Here is a 19832-nt window from a genome sequence, read left to right as displayed (position 1 = left end):
ATCCCATTAATCTTCTATTAAAGGGAGTGGATATTTTTTCCTCAGGAGTTGGCAAGCCTAAAAGGCGACTCTAATTTCGAAGGTCTTTTTGAAGCGAATCCCACCATGAGCTCCTGAGAAGCGCCTAGGAGGGATTCCATCCCCAAACATCCTTCAGATATTACCATGAGGAGTTTGGCTGTCTTAATTGCAAGGAAAAGGCCAGTAAAAGCCACTTTTTTTGTTTTGTTAAATCGAGCGGATTTGTTTTCAAGGCGAACATTTGGTGACAGAAAGGAAAAGAACCAGCGGGAAGCTACAGACAGCCCAACTGGGGTGGGAGAAGCGTGAAGGACTGAAACGGCCGGGCGTCCATCAACCGGCGCCTGAGAGGAGCAAAAATCGCGGAGGGGCGGGCCAGGCCTCAGCTTGTAGGGCCTTGTAGGAGCGCGGTCCGTCATCGACCTCCCCTCACTCACCAAAACCCCAAAAGAGGCCGGCGCTGAGGAGGAGAGACGCTGGACCGAGCCTCATGGCGTCTTCTCGGCGCCGACGTCTTGCTTAACGGTTCCGCCTGGAACGGCAGCTGGAACCTGAGCAATGGCTCTATGGGGTGGAGGGAGACAGAGCAGGCCTTGCCTGAGGGAGAGAGAAAATAAGCCTTTCTTGAAAAAGGAGGGGCTGTGTGTACCAGTTGGGTATGGTGGAGACTTCATAACGGAGAGTGATTAGGGGAAGGCACCTCCAGCCCGGGGAAGTCAGCATGTGTTTATTTTCCTTTTTCCAACTCAAGCAGGACTCATTACAGGCCCCCTCCCAGTTCCTTCTGCTTTTTTAATCAATGAAATAGTTGTCAGGTGACCTAGAGAAAAATGTTTGGCCCTTCAAGAGAGTCCGTATGTATAGAAAAGTGCAGCTGGACTTTGTCATGGCATGAAGATAAATTATTAAATATTATCCCTTTATTATGCCATTAACTATGATCCATTATTAAATTATTAAATAACATCCCATTAAGCATCTAGTTCAACGGGCAGGACATTTCTCTCCAGGCCACTTGGCAACTCTTAAGTGGAAACACTGTTGAGCTTAGTGGGATTTATGCCCATGTAACTAAGTAGAGATTTCAGCTTTATATAATTTACTCTTAAGTAAATCCCATTGAGCTCAATGAAGGTACAAATCAGCCAAATTTGGATTAGAAATACATTGTAGACTGGGTTTCTTTCATACATGTGATTTAGGGAGTTGTTTCATGGTTGTAAACTAAAAACAGAAGTCAAGTTGCACTTTAAAGGCTAACATAACATTTATTGCAGCATAAGCTTTCCTGAGTCAGAACTCACTTTATCAGATGCACTGCACATATCCAATGCAAAGAGCTCTGACTCATGGAAATGGGAAATAAATTTTGTTCATCTTTAAAGCATCACTGGATTCCTTCTTTATTTTGCTTTGCTGCTACAGACTTAGGGTATGAATGAAGTAGATAATATAACGAAGCTGTAAAAGTTTCCCACTCCTTTCTTCCATAACAGAAACATCCTACATCTCTCAGGACAGTCTGTCTTAAGGTCTTGTGGACAAAGGACATACGTTCTTTGTATGCTAAAGATCAGGTTCAGTCCCTAACATCTCTGAAAGCAGGGTCTATGGGAAAGCAGCTGCCAATCATTAGACAAGGTAGAGCACCAATTTAACTCAGTATGACAGCTTCATATGTTCAAGGGCCCCTTCCTTGGCCAACTGCAGTTTGATTGTATTTTTTCATCATGCACTTTGGCATACACATCTTCCTTCCATGTGTTCTATGCAGATAAAATTGATGAGGAAATAGGAGCATGTCTTTCCTGCAGCATGTCTCACACTAATTGCTAATAAGAGTGCTAATTTTGGGAAAGGAAGCAGTTTTAATGTGCTAAGGACTATATGATAATGATGAAGCCTGTGGCAGAGATTGGTTTTAAGAATAGTTAATGGCTGTTGGTTGAATGGTCCAAACCTAAGAGTTTCCCTCTGTCATTGGCTGAACTGCTTGCATCCTGGAGAGGGCCTGAGTGATCTTTAACAGGGGCCATATTGAGCAATTTACAAATCTTGGGATGGGGGGGGGATTGGGATTTTAGGCAGCACCTTCTCCCCCTTTGCAACAGCTTCTGAGAGGCAGTGGAGGAGAGTTGTTTTCTACTGCTCACCCTACCTGAGGATGAAAGTCATGGATCCTTGGTTTCTCCCCATGGCCATTAAAAAAAAGAGATTAAATGAGAAACAGGACTTAATATTAAGGAATTGGCTAATGGTCACTAGGCACAAGAGTCTTTTTGAATGTATGCCAAAGATCTGTGTATCATCTGCATTTACCATAAATACATCTCTACAAATATAGCTATCTTGTCTGGAGGGCTGTTTTTATTTCCTTTTTAAAAACTTTTGGCTTAGGAAGCATTTGATGATAATGTTTCATACTTGGTGGGCAGTAATGGTTTAAAGGCTAAGGATCTCTGGGGAAGAAAAAGTACAGATCTTGGGAAAGGGAGTGTTCCAGAATAATGAAGAGGAGACCAAAAGAAGGAGACTGTGGCAAAGTGGAAACAAGAATGGACAGAGATGAATGATCCATATCACCAGGAACCATAGGGAGATGTGAGTTTCTATAATGATTTGAAGTGAACAGCAGTAGGATTCTGGTACAATAGTTCAAGTATTTTATTATTGCAAATGCAGACATATATATATATATATATGAATGTATACAAACACCTTTAAAGACTTTTTGGCAAAAATTATGGAGAAATTTACCAAATTATTTTATACTGAACTGCAATTGCTAAATGGGGATGTCTTAACATAATTTAGTAAGTATTTTTCACTCAGTGAAGCTAGTGCAGCAGACGAGTCTTTCTTAACCGTCTTTACCCATTACGAACAAATAATATACCATCTAAGAATAGCTACCAGGATATCCCATCACCTCAGCAAATATTAATCTACCCTTCCTGGTCTAACAGAAATCTTTTTAGCAGATATAATTTAAAAATCTGGCTTAATCAGTGGTGCAAAGATTGATGCAATTCAATCCAAAAAGATTTAGCCAATGTAAACATCCTGACTGACACAAAAAAGCAATTTTTCAAAAGATACGTATGCTGGATTCTTCAGCAGGCTGCTAGAGGTTAAAGTGCTCATAACATTTTGAAAGGCATTACACGAAAGTGGATTTTGCACCAATGCTGATGCTCTCATACTAAATATATTACAGTAAGTGTGCAGAGTTAGAGAAGGTGGATAGCCAGAGGCTGTACATACTAACCATCAGGTTAATTTGCCCAGTCAGCAGCTGTTATATCCACATCACACATTTACTGTAAGGTATTTTAAAAGTTAACTTTATTATCTGGTTATCTTGGCATGGACTGCTGAAGGCCACATGGGAAATGTATGGTAAGCTGTAAGATTGCCTCTGATTTGCATACTTTAGCTGCATGGTATTAGCATCATTTGCATAGCATTTTTGTGAACTTGATCAATGCCAAACTGTAGTTGAGAGACACATGACAGCTCTACAGCAGTCTCAGTCTGGGGCTGCTATCTTCAAAACCGAAAAGTCAAACACAGCCCTGGGAAAAAATCTTGATACACAGCCACCAAAGTCATGGGAACTAACTTGCAATGAATTTGTGCTTCTTTTTACTTGTTCTCTCATTTCCAGTTCTTTTGCACTGGTTATCATCACATTTTCAAGCATTCCTCTGCAATCATGAGGGATAGTTTCTAATTTAAAGCTAGAATGCTTAGGATTCTAGCAAGTTCATAAGAGCCAAAATCAACTGCCTTGTGAGCCTACCTCACCCCCAACCTAGACTTAAAGAAGGTGACTTTCTCGTACCTTAATTCTGATAAACCATTAGTAGTAAATTAGAATTTGTTGTACTTCTATTTGTTAACAAAAACATTAAGTTAAACTTCCCTAACATCATTTATCATCTACAGTTTAGTGTCAGCCAGCATACAGTTTAAAAGGTCTGTTTTAAAAAAAACATGTTAATACTATACATAAAGATGTACATTGTCTCACACACCATTAAAACCTGTGCACTCTCATTAACAACACATTTCCTCTTCTTTTGAGAAGCAGACTAACTTTTCTTAGCACTTCAACATGTGCCTTTTAGCCATGTGCACATAAAACCGAAGTCTGGTCCACACAAAACAGAAATATTTGAATAACTATATGTTGTCTTTGAGAATGTATTGGCCCACTTTGATTTACAATTTTTAATGCTGGACTCTACAGGGAAAGACAGATGTTACATTAAAAGAGAAACCATAGCAGGTCCCTCAGTTACAGTACAAACCTGGCTTCCTCCCAGGTTTGCAATCTGAATAACCTGCATATCAACGAATCAAATGCTGGTTCCAACATCAGTCTTGTGACTCCTCCCTATGCTTCAGTTGGACTGCCCGTTGTTTTTATATGTTCAAATTAATCAGTTTAAAAAAGGAAACCGTTTTCCTAAGTGCAAAACCTCTCTGGAGTAGGGTAGGTACCTTGGTGGCATAATGAGGACCAAGGAATCAGCACTGCCCACAGCCAGCTTCTGCTTCAGAATTGCAGAACTGTTTGTTCCAGAGCTTTGCAACCCAAGAAAATTTGGATTAAATGTAGTTATCTATTTCAAAATTGTAGCTCTAATAATGTGCCCCTTTTAAACCAAATTGTTATTTTTTGTGAACAGATAGTGAAGTTGGGGGAGATCATATACTGAGCATTCTATGATTAAATTTAATCATAAATGGGGGAGAGTTCCACCCAACAATTTTCAGTCTGATCCACTATCAAGAGGTCCAACCCACTGCAATTTTCACAGTCTTCACAGGCATGTTGGTTTCAGTTTCTGCAGCTTTGGTAGAGGTATTTGCTTGATAAGTTTACATTCCTTGGTTTTGCATTTCATTTTTTTCGGAGCCTTGGAAGCTCTAGAAAATTCTCCGGCGGCTGGCCTGCGCCTGCGCAGTCCCCATGTGTGGAGGCACAGAAGAACGAAGATGAACTGAAAGTTATATAGGTGGCAATGGTGCTGGCCGAGAAGGGTAGAAGTGTTCCTGAGGTGTCTTCTTCAGCACTGGGGGTGGTGGCCTGCAAGAAAGATGGACAGTCATTTTACTATCAAAGTGTCACTCCTTTAAAACATTTCCATTGATTAATCATCTGCCTTTAAATGATTAATCAGTTATATTTAAATAAATATGTATATTGCATAATCTCCAATTACTCTTTATTTACCAAGGACAGTCCATATTTTCTGGTATCCATCTCTGGTAAACCTATTATGCCTGTTTTTCCTTCCGCGAAGAGGTTGAGAATGCCTTTTAAAAAAATTGCTACTTCAAACATGTATGCACAAGAATTGTGGCTTCAGGGATTTCATGTCTTTTTCCAAAGTTTCCAAAGAAGGTAGATCCTTAAGTGGGATGTAAATGGATCTTGACTATAGTAGACAATCATGCATGTAAATGGACATGCATGAACACTAGGGCACCAACTTACATTGCTGTTTTAGACACTGAAAGCCACCTTGCTAGTACCAATGTTACCAGAAGCAAGGCTGAAATACTTTATATTTTTTAAAGTACTGAAAAAATTTAGTTTAGTGCATAGGCTGTTATTTCAACGGCTGCAGCTGGCGAGATTCATTTTGAACAGCTAGATATAACAAAGATATTACATAAACAATTAAATTTTCCTGATACAGCTAAGACAGCATTCTCCTAGCTTTTAAATCATATTATTTAATTGTGGCTATGTAGATTCTTCCTTGGTTTTCTGAACACAAAATGTCAGTGCCCTAGTTTCTCTTCTCCACTGCCACCATACCACTGCCACCGCCGCCACCAGTGCTGGTTCCATCTGAGGACAAGCTTTCCTCAATGGCCCCTGTTTAAACTACCTCCCACAGTGTGCCTATTAAGAAAAGGCAAGCAAGTTGATAGCTGACAGTAAAAGCTTAGAGGAGTAGCAGCACAAGGCTCTGGTTGACAACAGGCCCCCTGCTAGGCTTTGCCAACAATTGACATAGGCTCTTATCACTACCGCCACCATCTCATAATATTGCTGAATGCGTTCTGTAATAAGTACAAGATCCATATGAGATGAAGTAAGCAATTAGAGTTAGCTTATAAATAACTACCACTCACTGTTAGAAAATATGGCCTTTTTCTTCTTTTTCATACCCTATTTTAGTTGTAAACTAGAACAGAAATAGATACATACATTTAAAAATAGCCTCAAAACAATAAAGAAGGGTGCCCAAGAAATTGAATAAAGGATACACACACCCCTTCCACTTCTCCCATCAGGCTCACATGACAATTGCATCTGTTGCACCCCTCCCCACTGCTACCTAGGGTTGTCAGGTTCAGGTTGGAAAATTCCTAGATTGGGGGGGGGGTGGAGCCTTGAGAGGTGGGGGGAGGGGAGGGGCCTCAGGGGGATATAATGCCATAGAGTCCACCCTCCAAACCAGCCATTTTCTCCAGGAGAACTGGTCTGTGTCACCTGGAGATCAGTTGTAATTCCAGGCAATTTCTAGCCACCACCTGAAGGCTGGCAACCCTATCACTGCCACCTTCCTTCCCTGCTGCTTCTCCAGTCACTGCCCAGCCTGCCTGCTTTCCCACTCACAACACCACCTCCTCCTTCACCTGCCTGGCTTACCTGGTGGTTCGTCTGTCACCATCTCCACCAGCTTCTCACCTCTACCATCACAGAGCCTCTTCCTCCTAGAGTGGTACCTTCCAGCTCCTGCTACTAGCTTTGACTGTTTATGAGATTGCTAATCAACTCTTAAAATACCAGCCAAGATCTTGTGTCACAGCATTGCAAGATCATGTTTTTTCCTCCTATAAGTTACCTTTTAAAAGTTCCCATCAACCTTTTTTTCAGTTTTGGATTTCTGTGCAAACCTGGGTGCTGTCCCAAATTTGTATAAAAATTGCCTCAGCCTGTACTTGGTGTGTGGATGTTTCAATCCTCATTCTATAGGCTAGGTTCAGAGTCAGATATGTAATGTTAAAGTATGAAGTTTCTTGGCCTCTCATGACCATTAAAATGTGTGTCTTTTTCTTAGAAGTAAAACTGAATTATTTTCTCACATGTTCAAACATTGCAAAAGGGGAGGCAGCATCTTGAGTTGTTGTAACAACCCAAGATGCTGTACAAAAACATAGTGGGGCATTGGCCACCAGAAGTAGCCAAGGTTACATCCAACCCCAGCTCCCCTCCCATGTTCACATGCCTCTCATTCCACTCCAACTTGCCATACTAGAAGGACAGGGAAGGAAAGAGAGCATGCAGGAAGACTGGGTAGGTGACAGGAAACTGGGGTGAATCAGCAACAGTGCAAAGGAAAAGGAATAGGTGGAGCTGGAGAGGCGGAAAAGGTATAGCTGGAGGGAGGTAGCAGCAAGGAATAGGAATCAAAGGGAAAGCATGGGGGAAACAGAGCTAGCAAGGGGAAGGGAACCAGAACAGTCTCCAGAGTAAGGGAAGCAGGGACAGGTGGGGAAATGGAATTTCTCTTCTTCTGCAAGTCCTTGAGTCTCTTCATCTTGTAAACGTACTGAAAAACCTGAATAGCCCTTAAGCCATATATAGGGTCTGTGGAGAAATGCCATTCTGTTGGTGGAGTTAACTTTTTATGGGCTGCAGAGGGGAGGGGCCAGTTCTGGAGTGGCATTTGAATGGAAGGAGAGCGAGTCAGTTGGTGGAGGGGAGTTGGAGTTGACAGTTGGTGGCTGGAGTTGAGGGAGAGATGGCTCTGAGGGGAGATGTAGATCTAATGTAACCCCAGGTACCAAAGTATCGGGCCTGCCCTACACAACATCGAATTAGGGCATGAGGGAGATAGAGTAGGGGTTTCTTTTTAGGTTGTATAATTCCTTCCGTTCACTGTATATTTGCCTGTGTATAGTTAGAAGTTAAATAAATGACTTTTTGGAATTTATGAAGGAAGAAAGATCTTCTGTTCCACATAGTCCCCCAACCGCTTGGGCTCACTAGCAAAGGAGGGAGGTTAGGAGGCTGTCCTGCCTAACCATGACCCCATAGAGGGACAGTGGTGGCAGCAACTACCCGGAGACAGGAAAGTGAGACGGCTCCTCCAGGTGCTAGGCTAGGCAAGGGAGGGATAGGCAGAACAGGGTCTACCAGTTAAGACAAAAAAGAAGGAAGAGGCCCCGTTTCACCAAAGGGTCCAATAAATGTTCAACTTTTACTGCTTGGGTAGCATTGCAGAAACAGAGCAAGCTGTCAAGTATGTGGAAGACCACTAACCAGGGATGGTGGTTTGCATTCATCTTGGTAGATCACACATTTTATAAACTTGATGTGTTATGCTTGCCTTTTGTTTTTTACTTCTATATCCCACCTTTCTTCTATGTACATAGAATGTAAATGGGATTCTCAGGCAATTTTCTGTCCTGGAACCGACTGAACCTAGAACTGCATAGCTTTGCTAAGGTTGCAGAACTGTGTGCCAACAAACCATTCTCTGGAACATACTCACATTATATATTTTATACATATGTGTGTACAAATATACTTATTATAACCACAATTTAATCTTTCAATGAGCTCAGGGTGGCATACTTATGGCTATTCCACTTTATCCTCACAACCCTGAAAGACACTGGCAGTTCCAAGATCACCAACTGAGCTTCATGGGGATCTGAACCCAAGTATAATGCTTGTACTGTTGCACCACATTGACTTTCATGTGTAAATTGCAGCCAAAGTCTTTCTCCATTTTGCATTATACTAACCTTTGTGGTACAGTGTGCTGTTCCATGGGCTGCAGAGAAGAAGAAGTGTAACCATCAGATTCATAATTAGGCTGGTGAATAATTGTGTGTGATGTCACTGGGTATCTACTTGGTTGCAATTTCTGTGAGGAAACCATTATTATTAACATGATTCATAAAAGACGGCTCCCTTAATGTCATAAGTTGATGGCACTCATCAGACACATTGTCATATCCCTCCTCCATTCACCCATATCATTTATCATTTTTAGACCTTGAAATTTCTCACATCTCCCCACCCTCACCTCTGGCCATGAGCTGATCCTCTCCAGTTGTCTGTTCACATACCTCTGGAGTTTTTTAAAAGTTGTAAAACCTCTCCACTGCAAATCTAGCCCCATCCCCCCTCCTTGCCTTGGAATAAAATCACTTATTGATCTCAAATATAGGAATAAACTAAAGCTGTTCAAACTGTCACATTTTGACTAGGGCCTAGAATGTGACATTAGGTCACGTGTGAAAATCAAACCACTGTCTATGTTGCCAATGCACACTGTGGCTTCCAAACGTTTTCATGCAGAAGGTTCCAGCTGGCAATTCCAGTTAAAGGAGGAGATAACAGATGACTGGAAAGACCCTTCCTTGCCTGAGACCCCAGAGAGCTGCTACCAGTCAACTTGGGCAGTAATAGGTTGGATGAACGAATGGTTTGTCACAGTATAAGGTTGCTTCGAGTGTTCATATACTCTAACCCATTTTTTTCTAAAAAGTAGATTATTCTTATCTATGGCACCAACTTACATCACAAACTTAAGGAGAGTTACTCCAGTCTAAGCCCATTGATTTCAATGGGCTTAGGATACAGAGGAGTTAGCTATGTTAGTCTGTAGTTGCAAAATAGTAAAAAATCCACTAGCACCTTTAAGACTAACCAACTTTACTGAGGCATAAGCTTTCGAGAATCACAATTCTCTTCATCTCTTCAGCAATTGCATCTGATGAAGAGAACTGTGATTCTCGAAAGCTTATGCCTCAATGAAGTTGGTTAGTCTTAAAGGTACTGCTGGACTTAAATTCCACTTAGGATTGCACCGTTAAACTGGTTTAACAGGTCCCATAGAGAAGACTGGGAATTGTAGTTCTGTGAGGGAGCCGAGGATCTCCAAGAGAAAATTCTCAGCTCTCTCACCAAGCTAAAATTCCCAGTAACTGGTGGAGACAGACATGTCATTTATAGAGGTGTCCATTTGTCATACATGGAATTCTGTTTGTGCTGTTCCCATTCACTGTGATTGAGCTGCCCCCTCCCCCAGCTCTTTTAATAATCACATGCCAAGGTCATATTCTACTATCTCCTACCATTTGACCTGATGGATGTCTTGTAGAATGTGGCACACTTGGTGGAAATTCTGTATGTACAGGGTCCGGACTTGTGACCTCCACTGGTCCACCCCAACATCTCAATGAACAGAGATAAAATATATATATTAAAATCACATTGGCAAATCCTTTCAAAAGTTGAAAGCAACTAGAATAAAGTATTTCTCTTACAACTAAGGCAGCTTATCTGCAGTTCTTTCCATGGCAGGATTCCCATTCAGAATCTGAGAACTATGACTTCCTGAAAATCATGGATTTTATTTTTGTAACAAGGGCTGATTTCGCACACATTGGATAATGCACTTTCAATGCACTTTATCAATCATTTGAGGTGGATTTTTTGTTCCGCACACAAAAAAATCCGTTCCAAATGATCTATAAAGAGGATTGGAAGTGCATTATCCAACGTGTGTGGAATCAGCCAAGGTATTCAACCCTTAAGATGGGAGTAAAGGTATGTTTGGAAATATGGTGGGGGAGAAGGGTGCATACTATGCATTCATCCATTTGTTTCAGAATCCTTAATCATACTTTATTATCAAACCCTCACCTGTATTGTTTCTCCATTTCATGAAAAAAAAATTCATGAAAAAAAAATACCAAACTCAGATTCAAACAAGCAAATCAAGCAGGTTTAGGCAAACAAGCAAATGCGTACAAAATGTACTGCAAATTATTTGTGCACAATATTTGGACAGCATTGAAGTAGACTACATATGAATATATGCTGGTTAAGGTCTGCTTTATGTCAAAACATATGACAACATTTAATTTCTATGCTCACAGTAAGACAAAATCAAATATAGTTGCACATAACTATTTCACAGATATTTTTATTCTGTATCCAAAAATCAAGCGTTTACTGGAAAAGGGGATTGTTGCTCTGATTACTAAACCTTCACACACTTGCCATGATCCAGAAAGGGCAATGAATGCACAGAAACAGACTTTCCTAGGCACATCCTCCACTTTTGCATGGGTTTACAGATTTTAGTTTGGCTTATTAGCAAAGCCATTATTTGTGCTTACCACTGAGCCTCCTCCTAGTTCTGGAGCATGTACAGAGAATTCAGGAAAAGGAGGGTTACTACCCATGCACTGGGCTTTTGAAGAAGATACAAGCAACATCTTTCAGCTGCTGCTGTCTGCAAATACCCTCAGGAAAGGGATTCATGTACACTCCAGTATTCTTGCACAATGGTCAGAGATCAAATATGGCCCTTTAAATTGAGTGGTTAGTGCTAAGCTGATTCTTTTGAGGGTATCAGATTCTCTGAATTCCATGAAAGACAATTATAGAAAATTCAAATATAAATAGCATTGCCCATGGTACCTGTAATTCTGTTCAAAAGCTTTGTTTTCTGAAAAGTAATTTTTGTTAACACATAGTGCAATCCTAAGCAAAGTTACACCCTTCTAAGTTCATTGAAATTAATGGATGTAGGAAAGTATAACTCTGCTTAGGACACCCGGGCTCGCCAAGATTTTGTCTCCTTCAGGTAGGCCTGTAAGACCGAGATGTTCCGCCAGGCGTATGGTTGAAGCCATCAGGGTTTCCGCCAAATGAGCCTCTCTCCTGGTCTCCTCTATGTAGGGGGTATTGACCATCTACCCCCTATATATGAGTGACCACACATGGTTAAGCCGCACCTCCACTTCTGTTAGATGTTATATGGTTTTTATACGGTGAGCAGGTGTTTTATTAGAAAGCTGTGTTAATTTATTGTGATTTTATCTTCTGTTGTAACCCGCCCTGAGCCTGCTTGTGGGGAGGGTGGGATATTATTATTATTATTATTATTATTATTATTATTATTATTATTATTATTATACTATAAAGAGAAAGTGCTGGAGAGTTGGTCTTAGCATATGGCTTAAGAGTCTGACAATGAAATCCTAAATAAAGTTGCCTCCTTCTAAGACCATTGATTTCAGTTGGCTTAGAAGTGTGTTGCTCTGCTTAGGATGGTGCTGAGAGTTATAAATTAAAGAGTCCCCAGTTGAAATCTTGCCATCACTTATGAAGCGTTAGCCAAACCATCCTCTCTCAGCCCCAGGCCCTTAATCTGCAATATGGGAGTGATAATAATAATAGTCACCTACCTTACAAGATTTTTGTAAGGGCAACAACACAATAATGTATATGAGTGCTTTGAACACTTGAGCGTGTTATACAAACACTAAGTGTAATTAAGAATTACAGGCGAGGAGGGGGACATGTAGGCACCCACCCTGAGCCTGCTTGCAGGGAGAGTGGGCTAGAAATTGAACAAATCAAATCAAAATCAGAGCACACTTACCTACAGTGATCTACCAGCGGCAATAAGGAATGTACCCAACTATCTTTTGTTAAGTGACAGAATAGCAAAACTAGCAATATGGGAACGACCACGAAGAAGAAAGCCAGCAACCAATTTTTGGTTGTGTTGTCCATTCCTGAGGAGAAAAAAGATCAGGAGCAGCTTCAATTAAGATTCAACAAAACTTGCACCTGCATAGCTTTCTCAAGTCCATGTGACAAGGGGAACAGAAATGGAGTTGCGGTAGCACACAATAGGCTGGCTCATTTTCGTAGACAACTCCTGCACAACAACACTGGCTGAGCGGCTTCCAGCCGACCAGAGGATACAGGCAGCACCATTATGAGGGTTCCTGGCAAGGATGGACCCGCTCAGAATCCAATGACAGCATGATCCTGTAAGCCCCTACAATGAGGGAGTAGCAAGCAGAGTTGGGCTGGTTCTACCTACAATGAGGGAGTAGCAAGCAGAGTTGGGCTGGTTCTACCAGTGGCACAGTTCTTCTCTGTGTGCTTGGACCAAACCCAAGGCTGTTTGTTACACAATGAGCACATGAAGCTGCTTTATACTCAGATCAATTTAGCTCAGTACTGTCTACTCCAACTGGCCAGCAGGTCTCCAGACTCTCAAGCAGAGAGGGTCTTTCCTAGAATCTGCTGTCAGAGATCATTTAATTCTAGACATCTGGTGGGGTTGAACCCAGACACATGCTACTATCTGAGCTATTCAATGAGCCTTGGATCCTACACAATGGCCATGGCAGTGCTTTGCAGGGGAGGGTCCAGGGTCCCTTGTTGCACTGCTTGATAGCTGAAGTCAGAGATGACAGTGGGGTTTTTGCTACATCCTAAGCTAGTTGCTGGTATAGTGGAGAGACTAAACTCTGCTCTAGGAAGTCACTGGTTCTGATCTCTCCTTTGTAATAAATTTACTACGTTGCCTCAGGATAGCTGTTCTCTTTAAAATGGGTGTGATAATACTGGCCCACCTAAAAGATACGTGGTAAGAATTACAACAAGATGATATATGTGAACCACTTTAAAAACTGAAATTGTTACATAAATACTAATCATTATTAGCTACAGCTTAGAATCAAGGTCTAAAGCCTCAGTCAGTTCATTGAAGAAAGGACTGGGTGACAGAGGAGTCTGTGAAACTGACCAGTCATAAAACAGCTTTTAACTGCCTGTAGCAGCTATTACATCTGAGAGCTGCTTTGGACATCAGTGGGGAGCCCTTGTTCAGCTGTTTGTCGCCTACTTTTCCTCCCTATTCCCATCAGAGATTAAAAAAGAAGGACTCAGATACTGCAATAGAGGCACAGACATGCAGTACTGCCTATGTGAAGGCTAAAAGGCTCTCTGCGGTTATCTGTAGTAGCCATTGGTTTCTTGTTGCATTCTTCCCACACAAAGGGCACATAAATACACACACCAGACTGTGTCCTGTCACATCCCCTTTTATGATTCCAGGAAGCACTAATGTTAGATCTCTTTTGTGGTCACTTGAGTCAAAAGGATGAGCAATTTGTTCGACAGGGAAGAAAGCTGCTGTCAGCGAACAAGTCTTCAAATTGCTCCTCTGCCATGAACTCAATCAAATAGCCTTGGGTAAGTCATTCTCTCTCTCTACACAGGGACAATAACACCATCTTATCTTACAAAGAGCTGGCATAGTGGAGTAGCTAACAGCATTAGCTGTAACCTGGGAGATACCTGGTTCAAATCTGGTCTCTGCTACGAATGTGGTAAGTGGCCTCAGGCAAACTACTCCCTCTCAGCATGCACACACACAAAACCACACACACATGGCAACATGGGGATAATAATACTGGTCTATCCTAGAAGGTGGATGGATGGATGGATAGATAGATAGATTACAAGAAGGTAATGTATATAAATAAATGCCAAGTATTGTTACTGGTTTATTATAAGGTTTACTAAGATAAAATGTATTTCAATCATTAAACATTATAAATTAAAACCCAGCATTAAAAAAACCCCAGCAAGACAATAAAAACAAATGTTTGAGCATCTTGAAATGACTTTTGAGACTCTCCAGGTTAAAAACAAACTAAAATACTATTTTAAAAGATCACCTCCTTAATTAAAAAGCCTGTGTAAAGAAAAGCATTTGGGGCAGGTGCCTAAAAAAGTGATGTAGGTGGCCAGGTAAGCCTCAAGGGGGAGTTAGTTCCATAAGCGTGGTGCTAGCATGGACAATTGTGTCTCTAGTTGCCACCCACCTCACCTCCGCAGGTAAGGGCATGGAGAGCAGGACACGAGAGACAGATCTTAACAGGGGGGATGGAAAATTTGGTACAATTCAAGGAAAGGCTTCCAGGACTGCACAATGATGCCACTTCTGGGAAGTGACGTCATCACAAGACTGTGGCCACCCCGGAAGCACTTGTGTGCTCCAAGGGGGGCTGATTTGGCCCAGATCAGGAGTGAATCGGCCCGGAATGGGCTGTTGCAACATGGGGAGTGCTCCCCCGCCTGGCAGCTGCTGGATCCAAGCCATTTCAGGCCAAAATTGAGCCAAAACGGGCCCAAAACAGCTCGGATCAGGCCCGAATTGGGCCTGAATCAGCCTGGAACGCTCCCCTGCCCAGCAGCAGCCTGATCGTGGCCATTTCGGGCCCCAAATGGCCAAAATGGGCCTGAAACAGCCTGGATTGGGCCCAAGTCAGCCTGGAATGAGCCGCTACTGGGTGAGGGAACTCTCCCCCGCCTGGCAGTAGCCCGATCCTGGCCGTTTCGGGCCCAATCCTGGCCATTTCAGGCCCTAAATGGGCCCAAAATGGCCTAAATGTGCCTGAAACAGCTTGGATTGGGTCCAAGTCAGCCTGGAATGGGCCGCTACTCGGTGGGGGAACTCCCTTGCCCTGTAGCAGCCCGATCCAGGCCCAAAATGGCCAAAAGAGGCCATTTAAAAAATACTCCTTAAAAATGCCCACCAGTCACATGGGTATTTTTAAGAGGTGCCAGAACATCGTTCCAGGGCGTTCTGGCTGAAAAAAAAGCCCTGATAAACAGCAACCCTCGTTCCACAGGAGGAGAACCAAAAAGTTAGTTATCATGTAACTTAACAACAGCCGCCAGAATTTCACCACACACAGAGTAGTTTGTTTGTCATTGTCTCTGAGTAGCCAGGATGATTTTGCTTCTGGAGAAAGAGAGTTCTGATTAAATAGTGGGGAGATCAATTCAGCTCTTAATTCTGAAAATCTCTTAAAATCGAAGACCATATGATCTACAGAGTCAATTTTGTTGCTGCCACAGTTACAGAGTCTATCTGAATATGGAATTGCACTGAATCTTTCTAGCATCACTACTGAAGGTAGGGTGTACTATACAAGATTTGTTAAAATCCCCCAGCAAAGTAGCCCATCAATCTAATGCCTTCTCCAGGAGAGACTTATCCATAGCGTGACTTTAAAAACACTGTAAATAGTCACCAACCTTGGCCATATTCATATCCCGAATATGAATCATCTATGTGCTGTGGAGGATATGTATTCTGTTGAGGATATGTATTCTCTGTCTGCTGTTGAGGATATGTATTCTCTGTCTTTTGTTGATTCTGGTACGATCTTCGATAACGTAAGGTCTTTGGGGAAGGGTTTGCCTTATTGTTTGCATTTAGTGCAAAATGCAGCGCAGACTCTGTACTCAAATAATAAATATATTAAGTGGTGATGTTACAGTATCACCAGAGACTAGAAATAAGACCCTAAGCTCTCCATCACCAGTTGCACCTCTGTGACACAGCAGGTGTACACAACTTGCAAGAAGTTGCTTGTTATTCAAGCAATGTGTGTCTTTGGGCTTTGTTTTAAAGAGATCCCACGAGTAATTGCCTTCACTTAAAGAACCACAGCCAAGAAAGAAGCAGCATATAAAAACTCAAAGTGTGCAGGAGAGATATAAAGAAATATGGGGAAATGTTGTGGAATGAAAACGCATGAAAAACAGGCTGTATTATCTGTTTTTCTTTATTCCTCTCTCTCTTCATATCCCTCTCTCTCTCTCTCTCTTCATATTTCTTATTTTTTTCCTCCTCTCTCTCTTTTTACCTTTTCTTTGTCATTTGGGCCTTCCTGCTTATTTGATAAATTCTTTGTTGTGAGTATGGGGGTAAGAGGAGAGTTGGAAAATATGACAGTTTTTTAAACAAGAAACTGTCAATCAGGAGGAATTTTAGAAAGGATTTCTAAAGGACTAGTATGCACTAGAAAGGACTAGTATGCACTTAACTTAATCAAATGTAAAATACCAATAGACTAGCCTTTTCAAATTCTAAAGTTCATACTGCATTCGCCCCAAAAAGTGCTATCTTCTATTGGCTTAAGTTTTACTTTGAATCTTTCAGCAATGATGCAAAATATTTTTCTCCAGACAAGCAAGTTGCATGGGCTTACAAGCAGTTACTTGTCTAGTTGCCTGTGGCAAGTAAAGAATGGTTCTAGGTGACCAGACAGAGAAACCTTCCACCCTTTTCAAGTCTTCATTTCCCCAAACTACTGCCTCAGGCATGTGTAAATGGGAAAACTAGTAAAAATGTCTATGGATTAGTATCATTTTAGAGAGGCAGTTTCTGGACTTATTCACCAGACTGATTTAAAAATGTCTTTGTAACTATATATTTATATGCTTTCTAATTCTGACTTTTTAAAAACTGCTGTACGCCAGTCTGACTTTCAAGATCAAGTTGGGATGCACATTTTGAAGAAATGCACACATTTGGAAATGGGATACAGTTGTTCTTAAAGAAACTGATCCAAGAGAACAAGCTCTAGAATTTGCAAGGTTCACCTTCCACCCCATCCTAAAGTCCAGCGGCCAGAAGTTTCCAAAGGCGGGTAAATGAAAACCCAAGCTCCTCTCCCCTTGGAAAGTGAAACCTAAAAGACAGAGTCAGCCACCACCTTGTCAGCCAACCTGGACTTAGCTACTTGGGAGCAGCTAAGTCCTGCACCTGCAACTCCTCCACATGCCATCAACTGGCAGAGGATGAGATGCACTGCAGATTTCTCTTCAGTTACTTACCATTATAGGGAGGACCGCTGTCCAGACTGCCGCCATAGCCCTTGGAGTCACAGTAAGGTGGGGCCCATCCTGGATGACAGTGGCAGTTCTTATTACTATTGCACACCTGTTTGTATAAAAAAAAATTATTAACCTAATTTTGTAAAGCACCAAGGATATTATATCAGGGAAGATCAGTGGAATCTGGGAGACTTACTCTTTTCTCTACCACAGCACCTTGTGAAAGAACTGCTAGCCTACTCCCTGTTGGTTTTCAGTGCCAGCACTGCAGATGGTTCAGAGGCTGGTATTACAACTGCCAGCTGGAGTCAGGTATCACAAGAAGCCAATCCAGTTTCACCTGGTCTTGCAGCACTTCTACCTCTAAACTGGCTCCTCAGTTTCTTCAACATGTGGCAAACTTCCCATCTCTGCTCACCTGTGATCTCCAGACTGTCAATGGACAGTTATCATATTCCAGAACGTTCTTCCATTGCCACCCCAAGTGCTGTTTTTGCAAAACTAGGAGGAAAAACATCACATTCCCCAAGTGCCACAAAGAACATATGTGGACAGCTTTAGCTGACAAAAATGTCTAGTGATATATTTTTCTATGGAAAAGGCGAGAAGACTACCCCCAACTGTTTGTTTCTGGCAGAATTTCTGTGAGTTTAGCACCTGCATGATGGGCAAAAATAGAAACTGTGCAGCTTTTCCCATCATGGATGAGAAAGCCTCACCTATTTAATTTCTGTTGGACAGGGAGCTGCCATAGAAAAATTACCCTGCTCAGAATTTTTCATGGCTCAACAAGCTTCATTCTCCCTCCACTGCTTTGTAACAATAATATAGACTTCTCTTTCTCTGCCTATCTTTTCCTCAGGTCCACTTCACCTACTCTTCCTTCTAATTCACTCACTCCACTTTCTTTGGCTACTCTGGCTCTGGACCCCTTGTCTACTTCTTGGGAACACTTACAGCTTAGCTACATTACACAATCCTTATAGTGTGTCGAGATGTACCACAAGGAGGGGTGGACTTTCAGTCAGACATGCTCTATGAACTCTCCACTTGGAAATCAATCCTAAGGTACGTGAGGGCCTGCTCTGGATTGGGACCATGGCACACAGGGAGAGGTTGTTTAAGTCTCCCCCCAACACACACACACATACCACACCATTTTTGTGAGCTGAAATTACCCCAGGGGTTCTATTTGCTTTGTTGAGAACTCTTGTTTGAACTGATAAAGATATACATATGTTTCTTCAACATAGGAAACATTATTCCTCCAGGGTCATTTCAGTTAAGAAAATGGCACCGTGGAGGTGGGCAGGGCTAGGCATCCTCTCCTTGTGCATTGTTCCTGAGTTCCCAATAGGGAACTTCTGTATAAGATGAAGTTTGGCTTTGAACCTCCATGTTTCACCAACACAGTTCCTCCTCTCCATAAAGCCAGTGTGAAGCGGTAGTCCCAGCCAAACTGACCAGTCACTTTTCTCAGAGAAGTCCACTTGTGAACATTCTAAGCAACTTGTCTCATTCTCCTGGCACGTAAAATGTCTGTGAACATTCTAAGACAGCTTAGCCACAACAAAAAGTCAGGAACTGGGAAATGAAGGGTGATTCTTCTGGCCTGTACGTCAGCTATTATGAACTGCTGGACAAAACAAGCCTCAGTGTTACATCCCAGGTGAAAGTATACACTTGTACGTGGTTTTTATTTTACTTACCCCATGTCCATTGCATTTACTATGTACATCACAGTCATAATTCAGAACAGCTACATCTACACACTCGAAGTGCTTACATATCTGCAAAAATAAACACACAAAATCCGAGATTCATGATGACTGGAGCTGCAAGCTTTTAACATCAATTAACCATTCAACTAAACTTTTGTTCCTAAAAGGTTGAACTGGTGGGGATGAAAATCAAAATTCTGGTTTTGTTGAATAGGCCACACAATGTTGCAGAGTGCAACAGAGTTTACACATACAGAAATCTCCTGGTTTACCTTTCCAGGGGCACATTTTGTGCCTTCATTCACCATCCCTGGATCTGGTACATCTGACCCCAGCTGGAAGTCCACTCCCCAACAGACGCTGCCTTTGATGGTAGATTGAATAATAGCAGGCTCAATCCCAAAGACTGGGAGAGTTTTCACATTCTCACACTGCAGCTTCCCACACATGGCGTTCCTGTGGCATGATATTTTAAATTACTGTTACAATCTCTGGCATGATCCATGGATTATAGAAAGTTATACTTCCAGATAGTAATCCTGGAATCAGGTATCAAATGTGCAATACAATTGTTGTTTGCATAATGTGAGTATGGATTTATC

The 19832-nt window shown here is 41.9% G+C and overlaps 2 protein-coding genes across 5 annotated transcripts in view; both read right to left on the bottom strand.

Annotated features, from left to right (window-relative positions):
- The window catches only part of LOC129341874 (disintegrin and metalloproteinase domain-containing protein 2-like), a 42889-nt gene extending 42376 nt beyond the window's left edge, over window positions 1-513 (bottom strand). The window contains exon 1 of the mRNA XM_054997234.1: window positions 459-513. Coding sequence (XP_054853209.1) covers window positions 459-513 — 55 coding nt within the window. The remainder of the gene's footprint in view (window positions 1-458) is intronic.
- Window positions 514-2670: 2157 nt separating this feature from the next.
- ADAM9 (ADAM metallopeptidase domain 9) overlaps window positions 2671-19832 on the bottom strand; it is a 73847-nt gene continuing 56685 nt past the window's right edge. The window contains exons 16-24 of one of the 4 annotated variants that reach the window (XM_054997735.1): window positions 19503-19686; window positions 19219-19299; window positions 17510-17615; window positions 15923-16126; window positions 12459-12594; window positions 10138-10237; window positions 8800-8921; window positions 6175-6227; window positions 5031-5116 (exon numbers count right to left, since the gene is read on the bottom strand). In XM_054997735.1, the coding sequence (XP_054853710.1) occupies window positions 6212-6227; window positions 8800-8921; window positions 10138-10237; window positions 12459-12594; window positions 15923-16126; window positions 17510-17615; window positions 19219-19299; window positions 19503-19686 (949 nt within the window). In that variant the 3' untranslated portion in view covers window positions 5031-5116; window positions 6175-6211. Of the gene's footprint in view, window positions 5117-6174; window positions 6228-8799; window positions 8922-10137; window positions 10238-12458; window positions 12595-15922; window positions 16127-17509; window positions 17616-19218; window positions 19300-19502; window positions 19687-19832 lie in introns of all 4 variants that reach the window. The other 3 variants (XM_054997734.1, XM_054997736.1, XM_054997737.1) reach the window with 3 other exon arrangements.

Source organism: Eublepharis macularius, chromosome 14 (genome assembly GCF_028583425.1).
Source record: "Eublepharis macularius isolate TG4126 chromosome 14, MPM_Emac_v1.0, whole genome shotgun sequence".
Classification (NCBI taxonomy): domain Eukaryota; kingdom Metazoa; phylum Chordata; class Lepidosauria; order Squamata; family Eublepharidae; genus Eublepharis; species Eublepharis macularius.
Note: the sequence above shows the minus strand (reverse complement) of the source record. Positions and strands in the feature narration are given on the sequence as shown.